This window comes from Heloderma suspectum, chromosome 2 (genome assembly GCF_057233095.1).
Source record: "Heloderma suspectum isolate Gila_16-S chromosome 2, 16-S_ref, whole genome shotgun sequence".
Taxonomy (NCBI): domain Eukaryota; kingdom Metazoa; phylum Chordata; class Lepidosauria; order Squamata; family Helodermatidae; genus Heloderma; species Heloderma suspectum.
Window position 1 is genome coordinate 345,111,386 of NC_139459.1, and position 21,484 is coordinate 345,132,869.

The following is a 21,484-nucleotide window of genomic DNA, read 5'->3' on the forward strand; positions in this document are numbered from 1 at the left end:
ACCGAAGGAACTATGATCCCCAAAGCGAGCATAGTCATGTGGCAGGAACCAAATATCAACCATCTGACCAGAGAGGAATACTCAGATTGCTTCCCATCTTGCCTAAGACTGCTGAGGAGACTGCAGAAGGATCCTTCAGGTATGCCAGCCTTGCCCAACCCGGTGCCCTCTAGATGTTTTGGACTTCGAATTCCAGCAGTCCCAACCCGAATGGCTGGAGAGTACCAGCTTGCAGACAGTTCAGATATGCCCGTATCCTTCTCTACACTGGAGGGCACCAGCCTAGAGCTTATGGGTGCTGGCCAGCTCTGCCCTGCGAAAAGTTTCCTGCTACTCCTTGCTCCCCCAGCATGCACCGCCTGAGGTGGCTGCCTCACTCTGTCTAATGGTAGGGCTGGCTCCTGGCTGTGGAGCCCTTAAAAGAGGCAAGAATATTTTCTTAACTGTCTGGTTTCTTTTGCTGCCTTTGTCTTTGCTTTAGTCACTCTTTCCGTTTTCCCTCCAAATTGTTTGGCTTTCTGTATGCCACTGCCCTCCTCTTTTCTGCTTTTCTTCCCAAACGTGTCTCTGCTTAATTTTTTAAAGGCATGTTCCCCCCACACACACCTGCCACCCTAAAAAAAAAGACACCACATGCTAGAAGGAAATCTGTGCTAGAATGTTGCAGCACCTTAACGTTGAAAACATTTGTTGTGGCATGAGCTTGTAGCATGATGGAGACTGAAGATAGTTTTGTTTTTTAAAAAAACCTGAAGAAATAAGGCATACTTTTGCAGTTGTGGTCCCCAAGTATATTATGATGGTAGATTATAAAAGCTCCTTATTCACTTTCAGTCACAACCATGTAGTCTGATTATACAGACTAGGTATTTCTTTTCAAAAGAGAAGAGAAACTCTGATGTCTCTCCTCCCCTCCTTGTATGAAATGTCATTCCATAGACTCTTCTGTCAAATGCTCCAGTGTGCTAAATGATGGCTCGCTAATTATCCCTACACCCAGGGACCAGCCCCTACACCAAACCCAGATGCCAACTTTGTCCCCATCCACACTCAGGCAACACCTACTAAAGATCATAATGAATGAATAAAAGAATGGATGGGTGGGTGGATGGGTGGATGAAAACAGCATAGCAAAGCTAGGAAGGTTATGTTATCATAAATTAGTGCTGTTGTGAATGGTCACTGTTCTTATCTTGAGTACATTAGAGCTTTCAATACAAATGTCAGAGGCTATACTTCTGACATTTCAGGGCTTTTTGGTGCCACTATTTACATTTTTTCTCCCTACAACCATGTAGTAAGGTAGTCTGTGTGTGTGTGTGTGTGTGTATGTGTGTGTGTGCGCGCACACACACGAGCACGCACATGTATGCATGGGTCTGTCCGTCTCTTTATATGTAATGAAAGAAATGTAATTCTCAGTTGAGATATACACCCCTTTCAGCTTCATCAGTAGTCCAGAGGTGGGCAGAAAATAGATCTCCAGATGTTTTGGACTTTAATACTCAGCATTCGTGACCATTGGCCGTGCTGGTAGAGGGCCCTTGGGAGTTGAAGTGCAAAATATCTGGAGTTTTACCTTCTACTCACCCCTGCTGTAGTCCATGAAAGCTTATGCCACAATAAATTTGTTAGACTTCAAGGTGCCATGAAACCCCTCTTTGCACATTTACTTTAACAGAGTAGCATACCACCCCTATGGAACATCATTCTATATAAATTCCTGGAGGAGAAGGCTATCAATGGCTACTACTCCTGATGTCTCTATGCTGCCTTCAGTAATCAGAGGCAGTAAACCTATGTAGACCAGTTGCTGGGGAACATGGGCAGGAGGGTGCTGTTGTGCTCATGTCCTGCTTGTGGCTCTCCCACGGACAACTGGTTGGCCACTGTGTGAACAGATTGCTGGACTAGATGGACCCTTGGTCTGATCCACAGGGCTCTTCTTCTTATGTTCTTAAAACATATATAGTGTGAGGCAACTGTAGCCCTCTTCAGGTGTTCAGACATAGTGTGTACTGCCCCTTCCCCCTCCATCCCCAGCATGGCTCTTCTGATGTTCTTAGTTACCATGAGTCACACTGGATGCAGTACGCCAGAGTGCTGCTCATCAGAAGGGCAATCTCTGTGTGTAGTAATAGATATTTCCTGCTATTTCCTTGCTCTTTTCCTGCTGCTACTGTTCTTGTCTGAGAGTCTAGCCATCATGTGCCCACTTGCATTACATCCAGCAGGTTAATGTAGCTCGTGTTTTACAGTGTGTGCAAATATTTCTAGACATGGCAGTAGCTCAGCGACAGAGCCCCTGCTTTGCATGCAGAGGGTCCCATGTTCAATCCCCAGCATCCCCAGGGGGGAGTGTCTGAACGCCTGGAGAGATGCTCACAGTCAGTGTAGACAATACTGAGCTAGATGGATTAGTGGTCTCACTCAGTATAAGACTGCCTGTGATACGTTTATCCTATCATACACAAGCCCATCTTTCTGTCCATATTGGCTCAATCTGGATAACTTTACTACCATGTCAATATGCAACTCTGCCATGTCAATCTGCAGTGTGTGTGTGGGGGGGGAGTACACGATTTGTAGTGGTGTTTCCCAATGCCTTTGCCTGGACATTGGTCTAGGTTAGATCTGGAAAACAGACAGGAAAAAGAAGGACTTGCTTGACATCATCAGCCTTCCAAAATGGCAGGCAGCAGGAACAGAAGACCTCCACATGCCGCCCTCGGGCCTGTTGGCATTTCATTGAGCAGAGATGGCTTAATCACTGAGTCCGCACTTCCCTCCAATTTCCATTCTTTACATGTATTTGGAACATGGTCCTTGGCGTTCACTGTGATGAAATTTAGGGCGACACTGTGCTCCTATAGTTCCTACTAAGAAATGGGTATCAGTAGCCGGTGCTCGGCCATGGGGGGTGGCCTTGTCTTCAACCTCTTGTCCCCATGATTCACGTGCCACCGATATGGTTGGGGACAATACTCTAATGTGCTGAGAAACTGATCCAGGAAGGGGAAGAAAAGTGAGGCAATGGGAACATGCCCCCTTGTGTAATGCTTACCCCTGTGACATTACAGAATACTGGGTCAGTTAAGAGAAGGACCTGGTATTTGGGGAAAGAGAAAGGGGGATGAAAAGTCAGTCAGGGACAGTTGGAGGGAAGAGGAGCAGCTGGAGAGAAAGAGCTGAAATGCAGCTGAAGGAAGACCTGTGGAAGGAGGAACAACAGAAGAAAGAAAATACAGAAGACATCAGAAAGCAGAAGTGTAAACATAGGCAACAAAACTAATAGACCAAGAGGAACTTTTTTGCTTTATGACAACTGACACCGTTGCTGCATCACCAACAGTGATTTGGCCTTGGGCCATTTGTGGGTGGGGAGAGGGATTGTTTATTCATTGTTCATCGACTGGTTCTCTTAACTGTTTTAATTTCTAAGAAACAGAAAATAATTACACGAATACTGTTCATATGCATTATTGCTAATCATATACGTGATTGCCCATCTTCCTTTCCTCATCCATCATTGAGAACGATGTGTGTTGCTTTGATATTGATATACAGCTCATTCATAGCTCTTCTGGGTGGATTGCATAGACCTCACCTGTTGGCCTCTTAAAGGTTTTGTATTCTATTCAACTCTGCTTGAGGGGCGATGGCTGGACAATAGTCCTCGGGATGTCCTCTCCCCTCCATAAAAATTTGAGAAACATGCAGTAGAACAGGGGTTGGAAGCTTTGTTAGACTCATGGGGTTGGATCCAACAGATCCCTTGAGTGGGTGGCCCAGACGCGCCGCATGCGGCCCCTACCACTAGCAGCCATGAGGTAGTGCTTTCGGGGGGAGGCATCGAAATGAGCAGAAACGCTTGTTTCTGGAAGGGGCAGGTCACACCCCTTCCAGAAAGGGGCATTTCCGCTTGTTTCGGCGCTTCTCCCCAGAAGTGCTACATTGAGGCTACCAGTGGTAGGGGCTGCGCACACGCCGCCACCGGTGAGCCTGGGCCACCTGCGCCAGGGATCCGTTGGATCCAACCCAAGGGTTCCTGTCTGAGCATATCTAATAGAAATCAGTTTTAATTCTGATTTGTTTCTTGAAACACAAATAGGGATGGCAGAGAATTTCTCCACGAATCTCGGGGAGGCCGAATACCAACGCATTCGGCCCCCCAAAATTGGCGGTGAAATTCTCCGCTGCCCCCCACCCCCCCCCCCGGGATGGGCCTTACCTCCCTCAAATGTCCCTCTTGGCGGCGGGTCCTGGCGGCGGTTCGGCGGCAGTTCAGCGGGGGCGGCGCCCGGTCTTCCGACCAGCTGCCGCCGCCGCCATTACAAAGTAAATGTAAAAAACAAAACCACACACATGATAGGCTACGTAACGATTTACGTAGCCTATCATGGCTAGATTTCCAAAGTCAGCCGTGATAGGCTACGTAAATCGTTACGTAGCCTATCACGGCTGACTTTGAAAAAAAAAAAAGCGTGTATGCAAATGGCGTTGCCCTTATTTTCGCTGTAGTCTACGTAAATCTTTACGTAGACTACCCCTGCCCAAACAAGGAACACAAATGGCATCGCCCATGGGCGCCGCCATTTGCGTACGCGCGCTTTTTTCTTTCAAAGTCACCCGTGATAGGCTACGTAACGATTTACGTAGCCTATCATGGCTGACTTTGGAAATCTAGCCGTGATAGGCTACGTAAATCGTTACGTAGCCTATCACGTGTGTGGTTTGTTTGTTTTTTACATTTACTTTTGTATTTCGCGGCCAGGGAGACGGGGCGCTTCTCCCCGGCCTGAATTTCGGCCGGGCAAGGCGGGGCGCCTCCCCACCGGCCTGAACTTCGGGGGGAGAACCGAAGCGCCTCCCCCCCACCACGAAGCAAGCTGCGGGACCAGGTAAGTGACTTTCGTACATCCCTACACAAAGAGAGGCTCACCGTTCATTGAAAATGTTATGATTGATCCATGTCCAGGGCTGATCCTCTTGATCCCTTTGGAGACCAATCCAGTGGTCAGTAGTTCCTTTGTAGCGCATCATGAAGTCCTTAAAGAAAAGGATGTACATATTACCAACTCCACTTTGAGTGTCCCCCATTTGATTCTGAGCTATTTTACACTAAACTGGAGAAAGCAAATTAAAATCATCTGAAGATATGCTGGAAGAACCAAAGCCTTATAAAAATAACAGGAACTCACAACAGCTTGTAAATATAAATTCTGTTGTAACTGTTGCTGTTGTAACTCATGCTACAATTAGCAATGGTGTATTGCCCCAGGCCTGTAACCAAGTTACCTGTAGTGTTAGAGGGGCCTAGAGATCCATAATGTTTTGCTTAGATTCATTATTAGTGCAATTCCCTTGTCAGTGGGCCTCTGAGTATGTGAGATGAGTCAAAGGCCAATAGCAGCCTCAGCACCTTCCATACTAACAAGTGGAGTCTCTTATCAAGGCCTAGTGTGTGCCTGGAAAGTGAGGCTATGTTTATGCCAAGCTGCAGGTGGCTGTGCTGGGAACCAAGCACTGCTAGTCTATGCTGGGAATGAATGCTAGTTGGGACTTGCTTCTGTCATGCTGCCTCACTGCTGACATGTATGGTATAAAACCCATTTCACCCCATGGCTCTGGGTTCAGAGAAGCTGTCTGATCCAACCATTGGGTACGCCTCTGTGCTATAAGTTATTCAATAAAGTTATCTCCTTGTAAGTAAACCTGGATCTGATTTATCACTATCTTAGCACCTCTAAATTAAGAGTTCAAAGCCTACAGCTGGGGCAATACAAATTTGCACCCACTAGTGCCAATGGGAGTTTTTCCTGTAGCTAACAGTAGCATGAGTAGGATTTTCACAAGTATTCTGGCTGGGCAAGGAAGAGCAAAACCTCTATCTCTCTCTCTTACACACACACACACACACACACACACTGCAGTCTTGATAGTCTTCCCTCACTCTTAATATTAAACCAACAAACAAAAACTTGATTTGCAACCATATATTTAGTGCTACATGTAGTGAGTTCTTCTCTTGCCTGCATTGGCACATAATAAACACTTTGAATAACCATTTCTAGGAAAGAAAACGCCAGGGCACAGCCTCACTAAGAATGATAAGAGGTTCTATACAAGTTTAACTCTCATGGCACCCCCCAAGAATTCTGGATATTTATTTTGATGAATATGCTGAGATGCCCCACCACCACACCCCAGGCGACAGTTCTCCCAGTAGGGGGTTATTCTTAAACCATGCGTGATGCAGGCATGCCCTCACTCTGTTATTCCAGAACCATACCTGGTTGTCTCTGAAAGTCAAATTTAGGTCCATTTTAGTGCATGATTTTGCATAGTAACCTCATAGACTTCATCATTATCTAATATAAAGGTTTGGGTTGGGTTTCAATTTCTCTCTACAAAGAGGAGGAATTGGAAGAATAATTTCTGAAAATGAGAAGGACAGGGATTCTCCTGGAGGTATTTGGATACAAAGCTGTGCTAGAAAGTCATCCGAAGTTGTCTGTGCGTCACCACTGCAATTTGCATTAAGAATGAACAAATCTGTCCATTTTGGTGTCTCTCAGTTTCTCATTGTTTCAATCTTAAATTCAGTTCATCCCAAACTTTGAGAAATGATCTAATATTAAATTTGGTTTGTACCAAACTTAGAGGGGGGGTTTAAGTTTGCAAAATTCATACATATTTCCCTATGCATTTTGTATGCAATTTATACACATGTTGCAAGCAATTTTTCTAATATTTTAATGTTATTTCTATTTCTAATATTCTAATATTTCTGAACATTATTTTCACTAACATACAAATGTTTGTGTGCACTTTCCCCTAATATATATCTGCATGGATTTCTTGGATTGAAAACTCCACTGCAAAATTCGGAGAAGTGCACATTTCAAATGATAACTGGGTTTTGGTTTGTGTATTGAAAGTGTGGAATTAATAACATTTGCATTAAAATGTGAACTGAAATAATTTCTCCACTGTCCCTAATGCACATTAAGGCTGCATTTGAGCTTCTAGTATCTATGTGCTGATGGAAAAACATTCCTTTCTTCAAGCCTTCCAGAAGCTAATGCTGAACATGCAAAAGTTGGAAGAGTGCATCAATTCTGGATGAGCATCAGTATCAAAAATCCTGAGCTACAGGCTGTGATTCCATATCATTGCACTCATCATCTCTTCTTGGGAGTCGACCACAGCCAAAGAGGCATTGACAGAAGAACAATGGATCTTGCTAGATGTAAAGTCTCCTGCAGCCTCGGCAAAGTAATAGCACCTCCTTTGATACCCAACCCAGCCATGTGGACAGAAGTCTACTGGGCAGGTAAAAAGACCTGGACATGTTTTCTTTGTTCCCAGTCCCACTAGGGATAAAAGGATTTCAAAAAGGTGTTGTTATAATGGGCAGACTGTAGCTATTAAAGCTTTAGCTAATATCTGATGTATTAATTGAGAACCCTAGCTAATACGAAAAACATTATTTACATTGTATGTTAAAAAGCACATCCAAAAATACACATAACCTTCTTCTTCTATCACCATTTGGATGGATTACTTGGCTCTCTGACTCCATGAGGCCAGTTCACCACATATATATCTATAAGGCGTATCTACATGTTGCCACAATGACCCCAGGTAGCTGGAGTTCCACCCATCCTGAACAAAAGGGAAGCTTTAGCTTTTTGTAGCTGCTTTTGTCCTTTTTATTGCTTCTCTCTGGCCCTGATTGTGCCTATGTGCCCAAGACACCAGAGCACTTCTCTCCAATTTATATAGGGGCCACCCCAGATGCAGTCAGTGGTATTATTACCTGGCCGTGGAGACATTATCTCCCATTGGGATCTTCTAACTTGGGCTAGATTTGTTTTGCCCCATTTCATACTTTGCCAGAGGGAGGAACCATAAAAATGAGCTAAAGGAGCCCGGGGTGGGTAGCACAACCACTCCATCCCATTTTGGATAGCAGGGGAAGGATTTACCATAGCGAGGGTGGGATTTCCTCTACGTGATCCCTTTCATAAACAGGGTGCTGGAGGCTTCGATGGCACAGCAGCAGGAGTGGAGCTCTGGCCACCACCATCCTCCTTTCCCAGAATGCCCTGGGGAACTGGTGTCATTCCAAAGGGCACTCTGGGGAAGAAGGATGGTGGAAGCAGAGCTGTACCCAGGCTCTGGACTCCCTGCCAAATGTTGGCTCCCTCTCTGTCGTTGTCCTTCCGCCCACAGGCAAAGACATTTTTATTCAGGCAGGCTTTTGGCTTGTATGCTGCTGAAGGGAGTTTTATTGGGTTATTCCTTTTATTGTTGTGTTTTCAATTTATTTGTTTTTATACTATGTTTTAATTACGCTTGTGTTTTCATCTCTATTTTATTATTGTTAGCTGCCTTGACCACCATTTTTGGTGGAAATATGGGTTATAATATCTTTATAATAATTTTATAATTATTAAATATTTGATATTATAAAGAAATATTATAATTTCTTTCTAATAAAGAAATCCTGCCACTGCACTGCCAAAACTATCAGCAGGGCTGGCAGCTTTTATTTAATGTGATTTAAAGGGGGGAGGACCAGAGATCAAGGGTGGGTTTGCACATCACGCCAAGCCACCCTGAGAACAAGCTGCAGTGGGTTGTTTGCTCGCCAAACAACTCACATTACCCTCGACAGATGATCAGGTGTGCAGTGGCTTGGTGTGCCTTCTTTCCCTCTCAGTCCTTCAGCCCATTCCCTGAATGTATCCCAGTGTTCTTTGCACGGCAACCCATCTAATATAATAGTCCCGATAGCTGGAAACTTTTCGGAGCACTTACTTCATTTGCAGTCTTTTTGTTATTTGTTCAGTGCTTTGGAAGTATGCAGTTGTGATCGTGTGTGTTTTTAAATTCCCCCAGTCCTTTGCAAGTGCACAGATTCACCTGTCTTGTATGTGCAGTCTTGCCTTGTCAACTAGGTCTCTCTCTCTCTGGAAACAACTGCACTACTGTAGCTAGCTGCCACTCTCCCTGCTTTTCCTCACTCCCTTCTGAGATAGCCTCCCTTAACTTCACCTTGATTTATCTATTATTTTCTTTTAATAAAAATTATTTTAATAAGAATTCCTTTTTCTGGGTTAAATCTTTAAGTCATGGCTCTGCGTTCCCTCCTGGGAACTTTATGGAACCCTCCATTAACCAGACCCATAGTTACCCAGGCTGCGCTCCTGTTACTTTGGCAATTGTGCTCATTCTGTGCAGCTCTGCTGGACTGACAGCAGACTTTCTTTCAGCAGGAACAGAACCAGGGGCTGCAGAGGGAAGCGGCTGCCCAAGTACCACATTAATTCCCCAGTCATCCATTGTTCCTGAAGGGCACACCCTCCAGACATCAAAGAAAGTTCAGATCTGTGCTAGTGACACTAGTCTAGAGGATGGGCCCAAGTTTCATTAATCTATAGTATTTGTTTTCTAAAAAATAATTATTGTGGGTGTTAATGTGGTCTTCAAATCCTTTTTGCATCCCTTATTGTCTCCTCAGCTATAAGCCTCAGCTACATGCTACATGATTAGCATAACATGTAGTTTGGCCACTGGGTGTAAACATGCTTAGGGTTAGCCTAGCGCAGCTGCTTCTCACTAGGCTTTATTTATTTATTTATTGCCTTTATATCCTGCCTTTTTTCCTCTTGCAAGGAACCCAAGGCAGCATACATAATCCTCCTCCTCCTCCTCTCCGTTTTACCCTCACAACAACATCCCTGTGAGGCAGGTTGGGCTGAGAGTCTGTGACTGGCCCAAAGTCACCCAGTGAGCTTCCATGGCCAAGTGGGGACTAGAACCTGGATCTCCTAGCTCCCAGTCTAGCACTGTAGCCGCTACACTTTTGCTAGTTCCTTCCATGGTTGGCATTCTTCTTTCAAAGCACTTTCAATAAGGTCACCTGTGCAACACACTATAACTTAAACTACTCAAGCTTTGACCAGTTAAAGTGTGTGATTGGACTGTGGGCACTCACCTTCATAGGTGGTGCCGCTGCTCACAGATGAGCCCTGTGCACGTCAATAAAGCAGTAAGTGACATATGGGGAGGAGAATAGGCTGGGTTTGCAAGATCAGGAAGATCGCAGTTAAACTTCTTTAGGGTTATATTGACAGTATAATGGGATCAACACAGCTCTTCACTCACCTGGTAATAGAATGGCCAGAATGATGTTAAGTATTATGCTCGCAGCTAATAAACAAGAAGTTGCTCTGCGTTTGACATAACGCCACAAACCTAAAGAAGGAAACAAGCATGAATGCTCCCTGGATTTCAGTGTGGTTTCAGGCAGGCACTAATAGAAGTTACGTCCAAGATGAATTTAGCATGCTCTTTCAGGAAGTCAAAATGAAACATAACTGAAAGAAGCTAATGAAAGGGAAATGTGTTCCAGAGCAGGAGCTGCTCACTTTTTTTTACTGGCCTTGCTCCTGCACCTTCAACAGCCCATGAATCCCAGCATTCTGTTTCCAGCAGTGGCCAACCCGGGGGCTGTGAGAAGCTTACAAGAAGGGCATGAAGGCGACAGCCCTCCCCTGCCTCATATATTACTTTGTAACCACAGTTGTTGCCACTCATGTTGCAGGGCACCTCCTACATCCCATGGGAGACATTTGAAACCTTGAATCAGATGGGCCACCAAATCATGCAAGGGCTTCCCTTGCCAGCATGCCCCACCACCAGGGCCACGATCCCTGCTGTGAGATGTATCTGTGTGATTCAACAAACTCATGTCATTGGTTACTTCGTGTTACCAATGCAACATGGCCAATGGCCATAGCAAAGCAACAACCACACAGGAAATGTAACCTACCTACCTACCTATCTAGATTCTATCTATCTATCCACCCTGAGTGACATTTTTTTGATAGAAAGGTGGGGTATAATCAATATCTATCATCTGTCTGTCTGTCTGTCTGTCTGTCTATCATTATTTCTAGACCACCTTTAGAAATGGAAGCCGCTCAAGGCAGCATACAAGATAAAAACCACACCGAGTGGATAGAATAAAAATGTATTTAAAAAAAAAAAAAAACTTTGAAAAAAGCCTGACGTTGGGATGGAAGTGGTGGGTCTAAGGCTACCATTTCCATCAGAGTTGTCTGCAGAAGGGACTTCCTAGTTCATTTTTAACCTCCCCCTTTTGGAGGGTCTACCCTTGTGGAATGATGATTACTGCCTATAAAAAAATAACTGAGAAATCCAGAAGGTTAGTATAGCTGTGACTGGGCAGTAACATATCCAGCCTAGGGATGTGTGAGAAATATGCAATGGATTCACATGAGTTCGGATGTCTATGAATCCAGCCTGCAGATTCCGCAGTGGACTGGCTTTTTCCAAGTCACGTGGATTCTGCAGATTTGCGGACCAGTTTTTTACTTTTGGGAGGGATTTGAGCTAATTCACATTAGCTAATTCATTAGCACTAATACGCACTTGCACTAAAGTGCTGGTGCACATTTGTTAATGTGCAGTAGTGCTATTTTGCATTAACTAATACACATTTGTTCAAGTGCACAAGTGTTCATCAACACTAATGCACACTTGCACTAATGTGAATGAAGTTCACATGAACTAGTAGAATGAAATTCTGGTAAAAAAAAAATCAAATTCCATCAATGACAGAGTGAAAGACCTGGCAATCCATGAAACACAGACAGAATGGATTTAACAAAACCCATGCATCACTAATCTAGCTCAAAACAATAGTAAAAAAATATGTCTGTGAAAATGTCCTTTTTGAAGTTTTTGCATAACTGTTGTACAAATAGCTTTGTGAGTGCAGAAATATCATGTGTGAGTTCAGTATTAGTTCATATTGCAGGGAGAGTCCGGAGGCCGCTACAGATGGGTAGCCCCAGGGCCCATCATGGCCTTGATCCATCCCTGCCATAATGTTCCAGGCAGTACAAAGAGCTTGCATCATTAACTTATTATTTTGTTTTGACATCTTTCGTTCTTTCTTTCTTTCTTTCTTTCTTTCTTTCTGCAACCCTACACTAGCATATGCAAATTATATGCCAATATACATCCTCTTTTTTGGTGATGAATTTCCCCTTTTATAGCAATGCGTCAGTGGCCACCCTATACTGCTGCCTTCCCAGGACTGGGGTGTGGAAAAAAGTGTTTTTGTCAAGTCTCTAGCAGGTCATTCTGCATGGGTCTTGGTCTGCATCAGGCCACAATTTGGCAGGCCTGAAGTGACATGTGATCTGGTTGGACCTGAGTTTCAGGTTCCATTTCCAAATGGATTATATGGCCAGAGAAAGTTTGCTACAGTTTAAGAAATTTTGTTTTAAAATGTGTAGGTTGTGGTAATATGGTAGAAACAAAACATTGTTTTATTGTATTTTGTTTTTTTCCCTTTAATCAAAATTGCTTTGATTATTTTTTAAAGAGAAAACAAGCTATAAATAGTACACTAAACTAAGCAAATCAGAGGACAGTAAGTACTAAAACCAGGGTAAGGTGGCACAGGAAAAGCAACTGTGCCCTTTTCTAGACAAGGCTTTTATTGTGTGCTTGTCACTCCTCACTCATGGTTTTTTTTACAGGTGCTTTAGATATCATTGTCACCATCCAGTTCTGCTTCCAGTTTTTAAAAGCAATTTTGTAGGGGTCGGGGAGGAGGGTGTTGAAGCGGTGAAAATCCAGTATTTTTTGTGAAACTGAAACAAAGTGCTAATCCCCACTGGTGTAGTTGGATTATTCCACTATACCACAGCACCACCTAGAGGTTATGTGGCAGAAATTACAGAAAGACAGGAAAGGAAAATAACTGCTATTAGAGCTCCAATCTTAATTCTGCAACAAAACTGGAAGTAGAAACAGCGGGTTAAACAGCCTCATGTAGAAAAGCTCTATGAGCCTGTGCACAAATCCTGCATTCATATAGAACATAAACAGTTAAGAAATGGGTTGCTTGCAACAGGTGAGAATTAAAGAGGGTCCTAAGGACTACATCCAATGTCATACAAGCATGAGAGCCAGTGTGGTGTAGTGGCTACAGTGTTGGACTAGGAGCTGGGAGATCTGGATTCTAGTCCCCACTTGGCCATGGAAGCTCCCTGGGTGACTTTGGACCAGTCACAGACTCTCAGCCCAACCTACCTCACAGGGTTATTGTTGTGAGGGTAAAATGGAGAGGAGGAGGAGGATTATATATGCCACCTCGGGTTCCTTAAAGGGGAAAAAAGGCAGGATATAAATGTAATAAATACATAAATGTAATAAATAAATAAATAAATAAATAAATACAAGCAGATTTCCATTCATGCACCAGGGTTTATCCTTCCACTTCTTACCCCTGCACCCCTTGACTTCAGCTACTCTGGAGGATCCCCCAGTTCCTCCAAGCAGATTTGGAGGACATGTGGGACCTGCTTTGGGGAGGGGAAATCTGTTCCACCAGTGGTCTCTGTTTCAAGTAATGACAGAATCATAGGGTTGGAAGGGGCCTACAAGACTATTGAGTCCAACCCCCTGCTCAGTGCAGGAAGTCTGATTCCCAGGTGGTTCCCCATCCAAGTACTAACCAGGGCTAACCCTGCTTAGCTTCCGAGATCAGACAAGATCAGGCGCATCCAGCCAAGTTTCACTAGAGGATGGTCATCATTGAATATCACCCTAATTCCAAAAGAGCTGAAGACCACTGGTGTAGATAGAAACTGACCCAAAAGGCAGGGGAGAAATACTCCATTAATAAGTAAATAAATTCATAAATACTTACATTGCCTATAAAAACTACTGTCCCACATTAAGATTAATGGGCATGTACTTTTCAGATCATCCTAGCAGCAAATTTGTCTCCACTAATCTCAGAAAAGTAATACAGATCCTGCCTATGTTATCAAAAGACACTTACTATGGATCATCTGTTGGAAAGAGCCTGTTTTGCTTGAAAGTTGGTCTATGCTATTACTTCCTCCACTCTCATTTGCATATGAATTCATAGGAAGATATTGCTCTCTCTTCTGATCAGCTTCGTCCAACACAGCCATCTTTTTGTTCTCACCTAGAAGGATGCACACAGCTTAGTAACATCTTCAGAAACTGATGCTGCTCACGGGCTCTACTAAAGCTTCATTTGGCAGTTGTGGCTCATGCGACATTTTTCAAGACAGCTGACTGGATTGCAACTGGAAGACCAGTTCAGGTCCATAATAAGCTTTTCTACATGAGGCATTTATTGTGTACCTGTCATTCCTTACTGATGGTTATTAATGGATTCTTTAGTCAACATCATGACCCTCCAGTTTCCCTTCTGTTTTTAACAGCACTTTCCCAGATTTTCAGAGCAGGAAAATTGGGTATTATTTCAGAAAGCAAAATAAAGTGTTTTCCTACTTGTGTATTTGCACTATTCCACTATAGCACAGAGCCACCTAGAGGTTATGTAGTGGAAAAGCAGGAAAGGAAAAGCTCTTTGTGTAGAGCTTGGATCTCAATTCTGTGACAAAACCAAACATAGATACAGCAGTTAACAGACCTGCGTAGAAAAGCTCAATATGACCAGATGGTTTTTTTAAAAGCCATTTAATGGTGTTCTTTGCTCTGATCCTCTGTTCAGCCAAACTGGGCTTTATCAAAAGTCCACTGTCTTGTTTTTAAATGATCGTTGTAATGGCTCTTGTGGCCACTGCAAAGAGTCCCTGGAAAGACTGATGTATCCGACTCTAGCTTTGTTACAATACTTCCATTCTGAAGTCAAGGTCCCAGGATTCCCTGAAGAGAAATTGCATCATGGAAATATATTGTTCCTTTCTGAAAGTTTTTAATAAGTTTTCCCAATCATGTTTCCATATCAGGGTTGAATCCAGAATTGTCCTTCTGCTAGTGGAAGGATACTGCTTGTGGAACAGGCATCCATGTTCTGTCCTCCCCAGCCCCAACCCTTGTTCCCTGCAACTGTGCACACCCTCCAAATCTCCTCCAAAGGATCCCTCCAGGGCATATTTGGAGAGCACATGTGGGGCTACAGCGGGGAGGAGAGGATGTGGAAGCCCCATTCTGCAAGCAGTATCCTCCTTCCTTCTGCTGGTGGAAGAATGATTCTGGATGCAAGCCCTGGTGTACAGAGTTTCCCACCTCGCAGAGTGATCAGACACATTTTACAGATTTCCCTTCTGTGATACTATTCAGCAGCCATACATCTCACGTTGATAACTGTGCCTCTACAACTACATGATGAAACATCAAATCTGGCATGAAGATAACATGATGGGAAATATTTTGCTTGCTTAAGTTCTGCATATGAAGCTACTGTTATCAGCAAGGGAGGAGAGTAACCCTAGTTGGCATAACCCATTTTAGTTTGCAAACTCCCCGAGGAAAGGACTTGCACTTTTGTTGTTACTCAGTAAAGTGTCAAGCATATTAATAGTGCTATAGAACTATAACGAGACAGAGAGAACTTTAACATACTATAAACTTATTTCAGCAGGCAAGGCATGACATAATCTGGGGGGAAAGCTGCAAGAAGGGGAGCTAGAGCAAGGAAACATATGGAAGACTCAGATAAGGGGGAAAGGGGAAAGGAAGCACATGTAAAGGGGGTCCATTGAGATCCTACATTTTAAATGGAAGCAGAAAGCCCCCTTTTAAATGTGGGATTTCATGCTGGTGTAGAGATGATCTTTGCGTTGTCAGGAACACCCTAGCTGCCTCTCGCAGTCCCCTCCAATAGCCAACTCAGGACACAGATAACGAGGATTCTTTCCAAGGCTTTATTCCTTTATTACGTTATGACTCTTTCAGATACTAATCACTAGTGACTAAACAAGGAACAGCACTGGGGAAAGACAGCAGAGTAGCCTAAGCTCCAGGTAAGGCAGTTGGTCCCCGTTTGAAGGGGAACCACGGGAAGACTCTGAACTTATGGGCTATGGAGAGATCCTCCCTCTTTTCCTTCGGTCCTCGGGACGTGACCATTGTTTGAGCGCCAAACGAGCACAGCGCCTCCTTTCTGCGCCCTCCATCTGTCGTTGCTCCCTGTGTCTGCGCCGACCGTCCAGCAAGCCCCCCTCCAGCGCTCTCTCACTGCCAGGGTAACTATCTATTCCAGGAATGCTGGCAGGAGGAATCTCTGCCAGCTGCTGTGCCTCTGAGAGATGAGCGAGCTCCTCTCCCATGGATTGCTGTTCTTCCTCGGAATCAGAACTGCTCTGGGGCTCTATGGGCTCAGTTTCCACCCTGACAGGCGTGCACTTTGCTGACCAGATTACACCATCCTGTACCAAATGCACTAGCTTCCAGTCTGTTCCCAGGCACAATTCAAGGTGTTGGTGCTTGGACCAGATTCTCTGAAGGACTGTCTCCTCCCATACGAGCCTGCCACTTGTGATGACTCAACCAAATGTGATTCAGGACTTAATTGCTTGCCTGCTAGTTGTTACACATTCACTTTATGTGCTGTGCTGTGCTGTGATAGATATGATGTGATGTGATGTGTGTGTGCGTGCATGTGTGTGTGTGTGTGTCCACTGCATATTGGCTGAAGATTTCCAGAATGTGTCTATTTGGATACACCTTGGTGTATTGAGACTGACGTGTTTTAACTCAACAGTGCCAGCGCTGGCTGCTCTTCAAAGTCTTTCTGATTCATTGACTGAAAATTCTAAGGAGATGAATTAGGACAGGGATGGGGAAGCTCCATCCCACAAGCCACAAAGAGCCTGCCAGGCTTCTTCCCAAGCCCTACTCACTCTCTTTGGGCCCACCCACTTCCGCAGCCCCACAGAAGCAGAAAGCCCCATTTTAAATGCAGGATCACAACAACTCCCTTTTTCACATGCTTCCTTTCCCCACTCCCCTTTCCCCTCCTTCTCCCCGCATGCGAGTCTTCCAATATCTTTCATTGATCTCGCTCCTCTTCGTGCCGCTTTTATTCTTTTCACGGAGGAAACTGAAGCAGAACACAGCGGGGTAATTTGATAGCTCATTATCTGTGATCTATTTAGAAATGGAACAAGGGGCATTTAGTGCAGGAGACGCACTGGACAATCACGGCATCATGTAAAGAGCCCGCAAACTTCCATGAAGGAGCAATCTCAATCACAGGATAAAAGCTCCAGGTGAAAGAGCCCTGGATCTGTTGGCAATGGATCAGGTCTCAATGCCATGCATTGATTAGGTGTTCTTGGGAAGAATTTCTATCAGGTTTCCACCAGCAATTCCTCAGTTTGGAAGAAACCTCCCTCAGGCCTGGTTCTCTGCTACTGCTCTGGATTGCAGCCTGAAGACCTGGCCTTGCTTCCCCGCCCCCAACTTATCAATCAATCTCATCCACCCATATCATTCATCTACCTCATCCATTCCTCATCCTTCTATAATTAAATATTGATCCTGCATTTCTTTGTTGCTTACTGTTTAAGTTATGTTTCAATAAAGATGAAGTTTTGAGTTGTACAGAAGTGGATTGATATGAGTTTAACTCCTGGATAGAAACAGCCGAACGTGTGCTGAGGCCAGAACACTCAAGAATCACTCACCCTCATGAAGCATAAGTCCCCACTGCTGACTCTGCTGGACTGCAGCTGGGAAGACATACATATTGTGGTGTGAGACCATCTAAAGGTATTATGCCTTTACCAGAAGAACTGATGACCATGTGCTGGTACAAAACATGCCACACAAGAATGAGAATCCCTTGCATTTGCACAATGCTTCATTAAACTTCATGCAAGTGTGAACAGTTGTGTCTCAATGCATCTTAAATAGCAAACCCAAGTTCAAAAATTTACTTGCGTTTATCAGTGAAAGAGGCATGCTGTTGCTTGAATGCAGAGCAGTGTACATACAGAGCAGTGTATACAACATTGTACATACATACTGTATGTACTGTATGTACAGTGTACATATATACTATATGTACTGTTTTGTACATTCAGTGTATGCACAGAACCGTGTACATACAGTTTACAGAACAGTGTACAAAATACAGAGCAGTGTACAAAGCAGTATACAAAACTGACTTGCATTTGTACAGTGTACATGCTCCCCACTCTTCTTATCCTTTACAACAATCCTGTTAAGAAAATGTAGGCTAAGAGATGGTGACTGGCCAAGAGCACCCAGGGAGCTTCATAGCTGAGCAGGGATTTGAGCCTGGGTCTTCTTGCTTCTAGTCACTGTGGCAGTGACAGTTCTTGTGGCAGTGATGGCTACTAATCGTTCCTTCCCCATTTTACAGAAAAAGATTCATATTTTGCCACCACAATAAGTGTGCCACATGCAGTTGTTCGTGAGTTATCACAAATCCTCATTCGCGAGGCAGCTACAGAATTCATGCAACAGAATGGACACGTCTACTTAAATTACCCGTGCTCCTACATGGGCCTCAAACACATGCAAACTCCAACATTCCCTGAATATCTATTTTTTTATGGAATGTCTATGGCAGATCCAGGCAGTGATGTGGGTGGAAAGTTGGTTGTTAGGTTAAGGCAGCCAATAAATATTTTAAATAAATAAATAAATCCTGGGTTCTTTTAACCCATGATTAACCCATAGTGTCCGGGTCCACATGTCACAGGGCAATCTCCAATTGGGCTGATAGAAGGCTGCATATCCAAAATGGCGGTAGTATGCACAAGGCCGGCACCACAGCAATTTGTGGATTACGTAACCCATGATTTTCCACTGTTATGTGCGAATGGGGTCAGTCTGTCAACAGTTTTCAGTACTTTTGTTTTTCTATACATATATTTAAGGGCGCAATCCTATGCACGTTTAGACAGAAAAAAGTCCTATAATTCCCAGCATGCCCCAGCCCGCATGGTTGGCTGGAGGGATGCTGGGAGTTGTAGGACTTTTTTGTGTCTAAACATGCATAGGATTGCAATGTAAGGGAAGTACATGCTATTGTCTTCAAGTACTCCAGTACAAACGTCTACATAATATAACATTTAAATCACATTTAGAGAGCAATCCTATGGCCCCTGAACAGCACCTGGGGGACATGGGATTGTTTGGCTTCTTGGCTCTGAGATCAGAGACAAGGCACCGACCTCGGAGCCAGGAAACCACGCTCCCCTCCCCCATCGCCACCAGCTTGCAGTCAGTGCAGAGAGAACCACACCGGCCGCTGCTATGAACTCGCAAATGTGAGCTCATACAGGGGTAAAAGAGGGCATACCGGTGGGTGGGGAGGGGAGGGGAGGACACCAGGGATGGGGGATCCAAGCTATCCACAGCCATCCACAGCCTCCTTCCCTCTCCTCCCCAAAGCCTCTGCTAAATGGGCAAAACTAAATGCAGAGTACATGGGAAACACACCTCCCACTCTGCATCGGATACGCGTAATCAGAGTTCAGAAGCTTATGAGTACTCAGGGAAGTTTCCATAGGAGTAATGCCATAAATGCGCTTTAATTCCCCACCCGAATTTTAAAAAAAAAGATCAGGTCAAATGCTTGTGGTGTATTGGAGCAAAAAAATAATATGGGGTACTTTTGAGCTTTGTTGTTTATTTTACTTGTATTTAATAAACATGCCACTGAAAATTAATTGATGCAAATGACCCTATGCAAATTGGCCTAGTTTGCAATGGAAAATTTTGCAGTTCGAAATCTTCTGGCAGACCCACATCACTGGATTCAGGACTACTGGTAGAGCAGAGGACTGTAAAAATACTTAATGAGGCATTCTTAAGTCTCTGGTTCGATTCCAGCTTGAAATATATGTTTTAAGGCTCCCCACCCCCCAGCAGCATAGAAATGAAATAATAAATGAACATCTGTTAGCCTAACCTACCTCACAGGGTTGTGAAAATAAAAGGGGGGGCATATGTACCAACCTGAGCAACTCGGGGAAGGGGTAGAATGCAAATATAACAACTCAAGTCTAGTATGCAATTTTTATAAAGAAACATGGTATTACAAACTAAGTTGGTATTCTGTTGCATCTTATTTCTATTTACCTGCTCAGTGAACAGATCCAGGAGGAAGGCGGCGAAAAATTAATTCCAGTCCAGGAGATCTCTGCAGGGCTGGGGAAAAGATCACGCTTCTGTTGCTGGGTCATTTTCTGCCCTTTACCTGCTCAGTGAACAGATCCAGGAGGAAGGCGGCGAAAAATTAATTCCAGTCCAGGAGATCTCTGCAGGGCTGGGGAAAAGATCACGCTTCTGTTGCTGGGTCGTTTTCTGCCCTTTAAAAGCTGTTGTACAAAACAGGATGTAAGAAAGCGATGACTTAGGGAGCAGTATGAGAAGAAAAAGCTGCCAGAGATATCTTCAGTTTTCAAGCAGTCGCTGCTCCTGTTTTGAGGACCAGTTCACCATGCAAACCCTCGCCACCATTCTGAAAGGGCACACTCCCAGGAGGGCTGTACTCCGAATTGTCTGTCTTTGCAGTAAGATGGCACTTCTTACTTCTGCCTATAAAATACAAAGTATCGTGAAAGAATCATTCAAGTTTTAAGAATATCTAGGGCAGAAACCAATGGATAGCTAAGTTCTGATCCACACATTAGTCCAGGAGGTGAAGATCAGGTTGTTTTGTAAAGGAACTTGCAAAGATCGACCTCCTTGAGTGAGTATTCAGAACAACAGGGAAACGGATGTCACAAGACTATTCTGACCACCGTGAGGGCAGCCCTTCTGCGTTCCTTTTCCATCTGACTGATGACAATTTCCGCCAACTGCCAGCCAAATATTCATAATGATTCATGCAGCCTGAGCCTGTGCATATTTATTTAGAAACAAGGGGTCATGCTGGGTTCAGAGAGGCAGTGGTAGGAGCTGCAGTGAGGGAGGAGGGCCTACTCCTTGCTGAATATATCCTCCAACATTGCACAGATCAAAATAGGGATGCGCCTGAGGCTAATCCAGGGCTGGGGAACCTAGAGCCCTCCAGATGTTGCTGTACTCCATTTCCAATTGTTACAAAAAATTGTGTTCTTTCCCTGGTAGACTTTCCCATTTGTTTACCAAGAACGAGAGGAGGCAGAGATCTGGTCCAACGTGATTTTATTCTGCAGAATAAGGCAACCTTTGGGGCTAACACTCCAACAAAGATCACAATCAAGTAATGTGATCCAGAGGCTGATATACACAAGTCTCTGGCGGCTGTCTTACGCCTGCTCTCTACCACTTTCTTTGTGTAGCTGAAAGGCAGACAGGAAACAGACAACACCTTTCACATACCTAGGCATGCGTAGAGAGACAGCAGCAGAGAGGTAGTTGTGTGCTCTAACGTAAATACATTCTTGGCATTCCTGAGTCTCTGATAAGGCACTGTGTCTTTGTTTAGCATGGCAGTCTCACACAGAGGTAGAATAGACATAGCCTAGCTTATAAAATCATGGGGTAACAGACATATCCCCTTCATGGATCACTGCCTTGTTGTGGCGAAGGGGCTTGCGTAACTCAGTGAAGCCATAAGCTATGCCGTGCAGGGCCACCCAAGACGGACAGGTCATGGCAGAGAGTTCTGACAAAATGTGGTCCACTGGAG

The 21,484-nt window shown here is 44.3% G+C and overlaps 1 protein-coding gene across 7 annotated transcripts in view; it reads right to left on the bottom strand.

The window, feature by feature from the left end:
- The window catches only part of LOC146355332 (C-type lectin domain family 2 member B-like), a 28,394-nt gene extending 7,816 nt beyond the window's left edge, over positions 1-20,578 (bottom strand). For 3 of the 7 annotated variants that reach the window (XR_014787153.1, XM_084830464.1, XM_084830462.1), the window contains exons 1-6: positions 19,948-20,578; positions 17,520-17,564; positions 13,895-14,044; positions 10,177-10,266; positions 7,186-7,376; positions 4,943-5,049 (exon numbers count right to left, since the gene is read on the bottom strand). Coding sequence is in view for 3 of the 7 variants with exons in the window: in XM_084830464.1 (XP_084686590.1) it covers positions 4,943-5,049; positions 7,186-7,376; positions 10,177-10,266; positions 13,895-14,044; positions 17,520-17,532 (551 nt within the window). In the remaining 4 variants the exon portion in view is untranslated. Of the gene's footprint in view, position 1; positions 3,212-4,942; positions 5,050-7,185; positions 7,377-10,176; positions 10,267-13,894; positions 14,045-17,519; positions 17,565-19,947 lie in introns of those variants that run through there. The other 4 variants (XM_084830463.1, XR_014787155.1, XR_014787154.1 and 1 more) reach the window with 4 other exon arrangements.
- Positions 20,579-21,484: the final 906 nt, after the last annotated feature.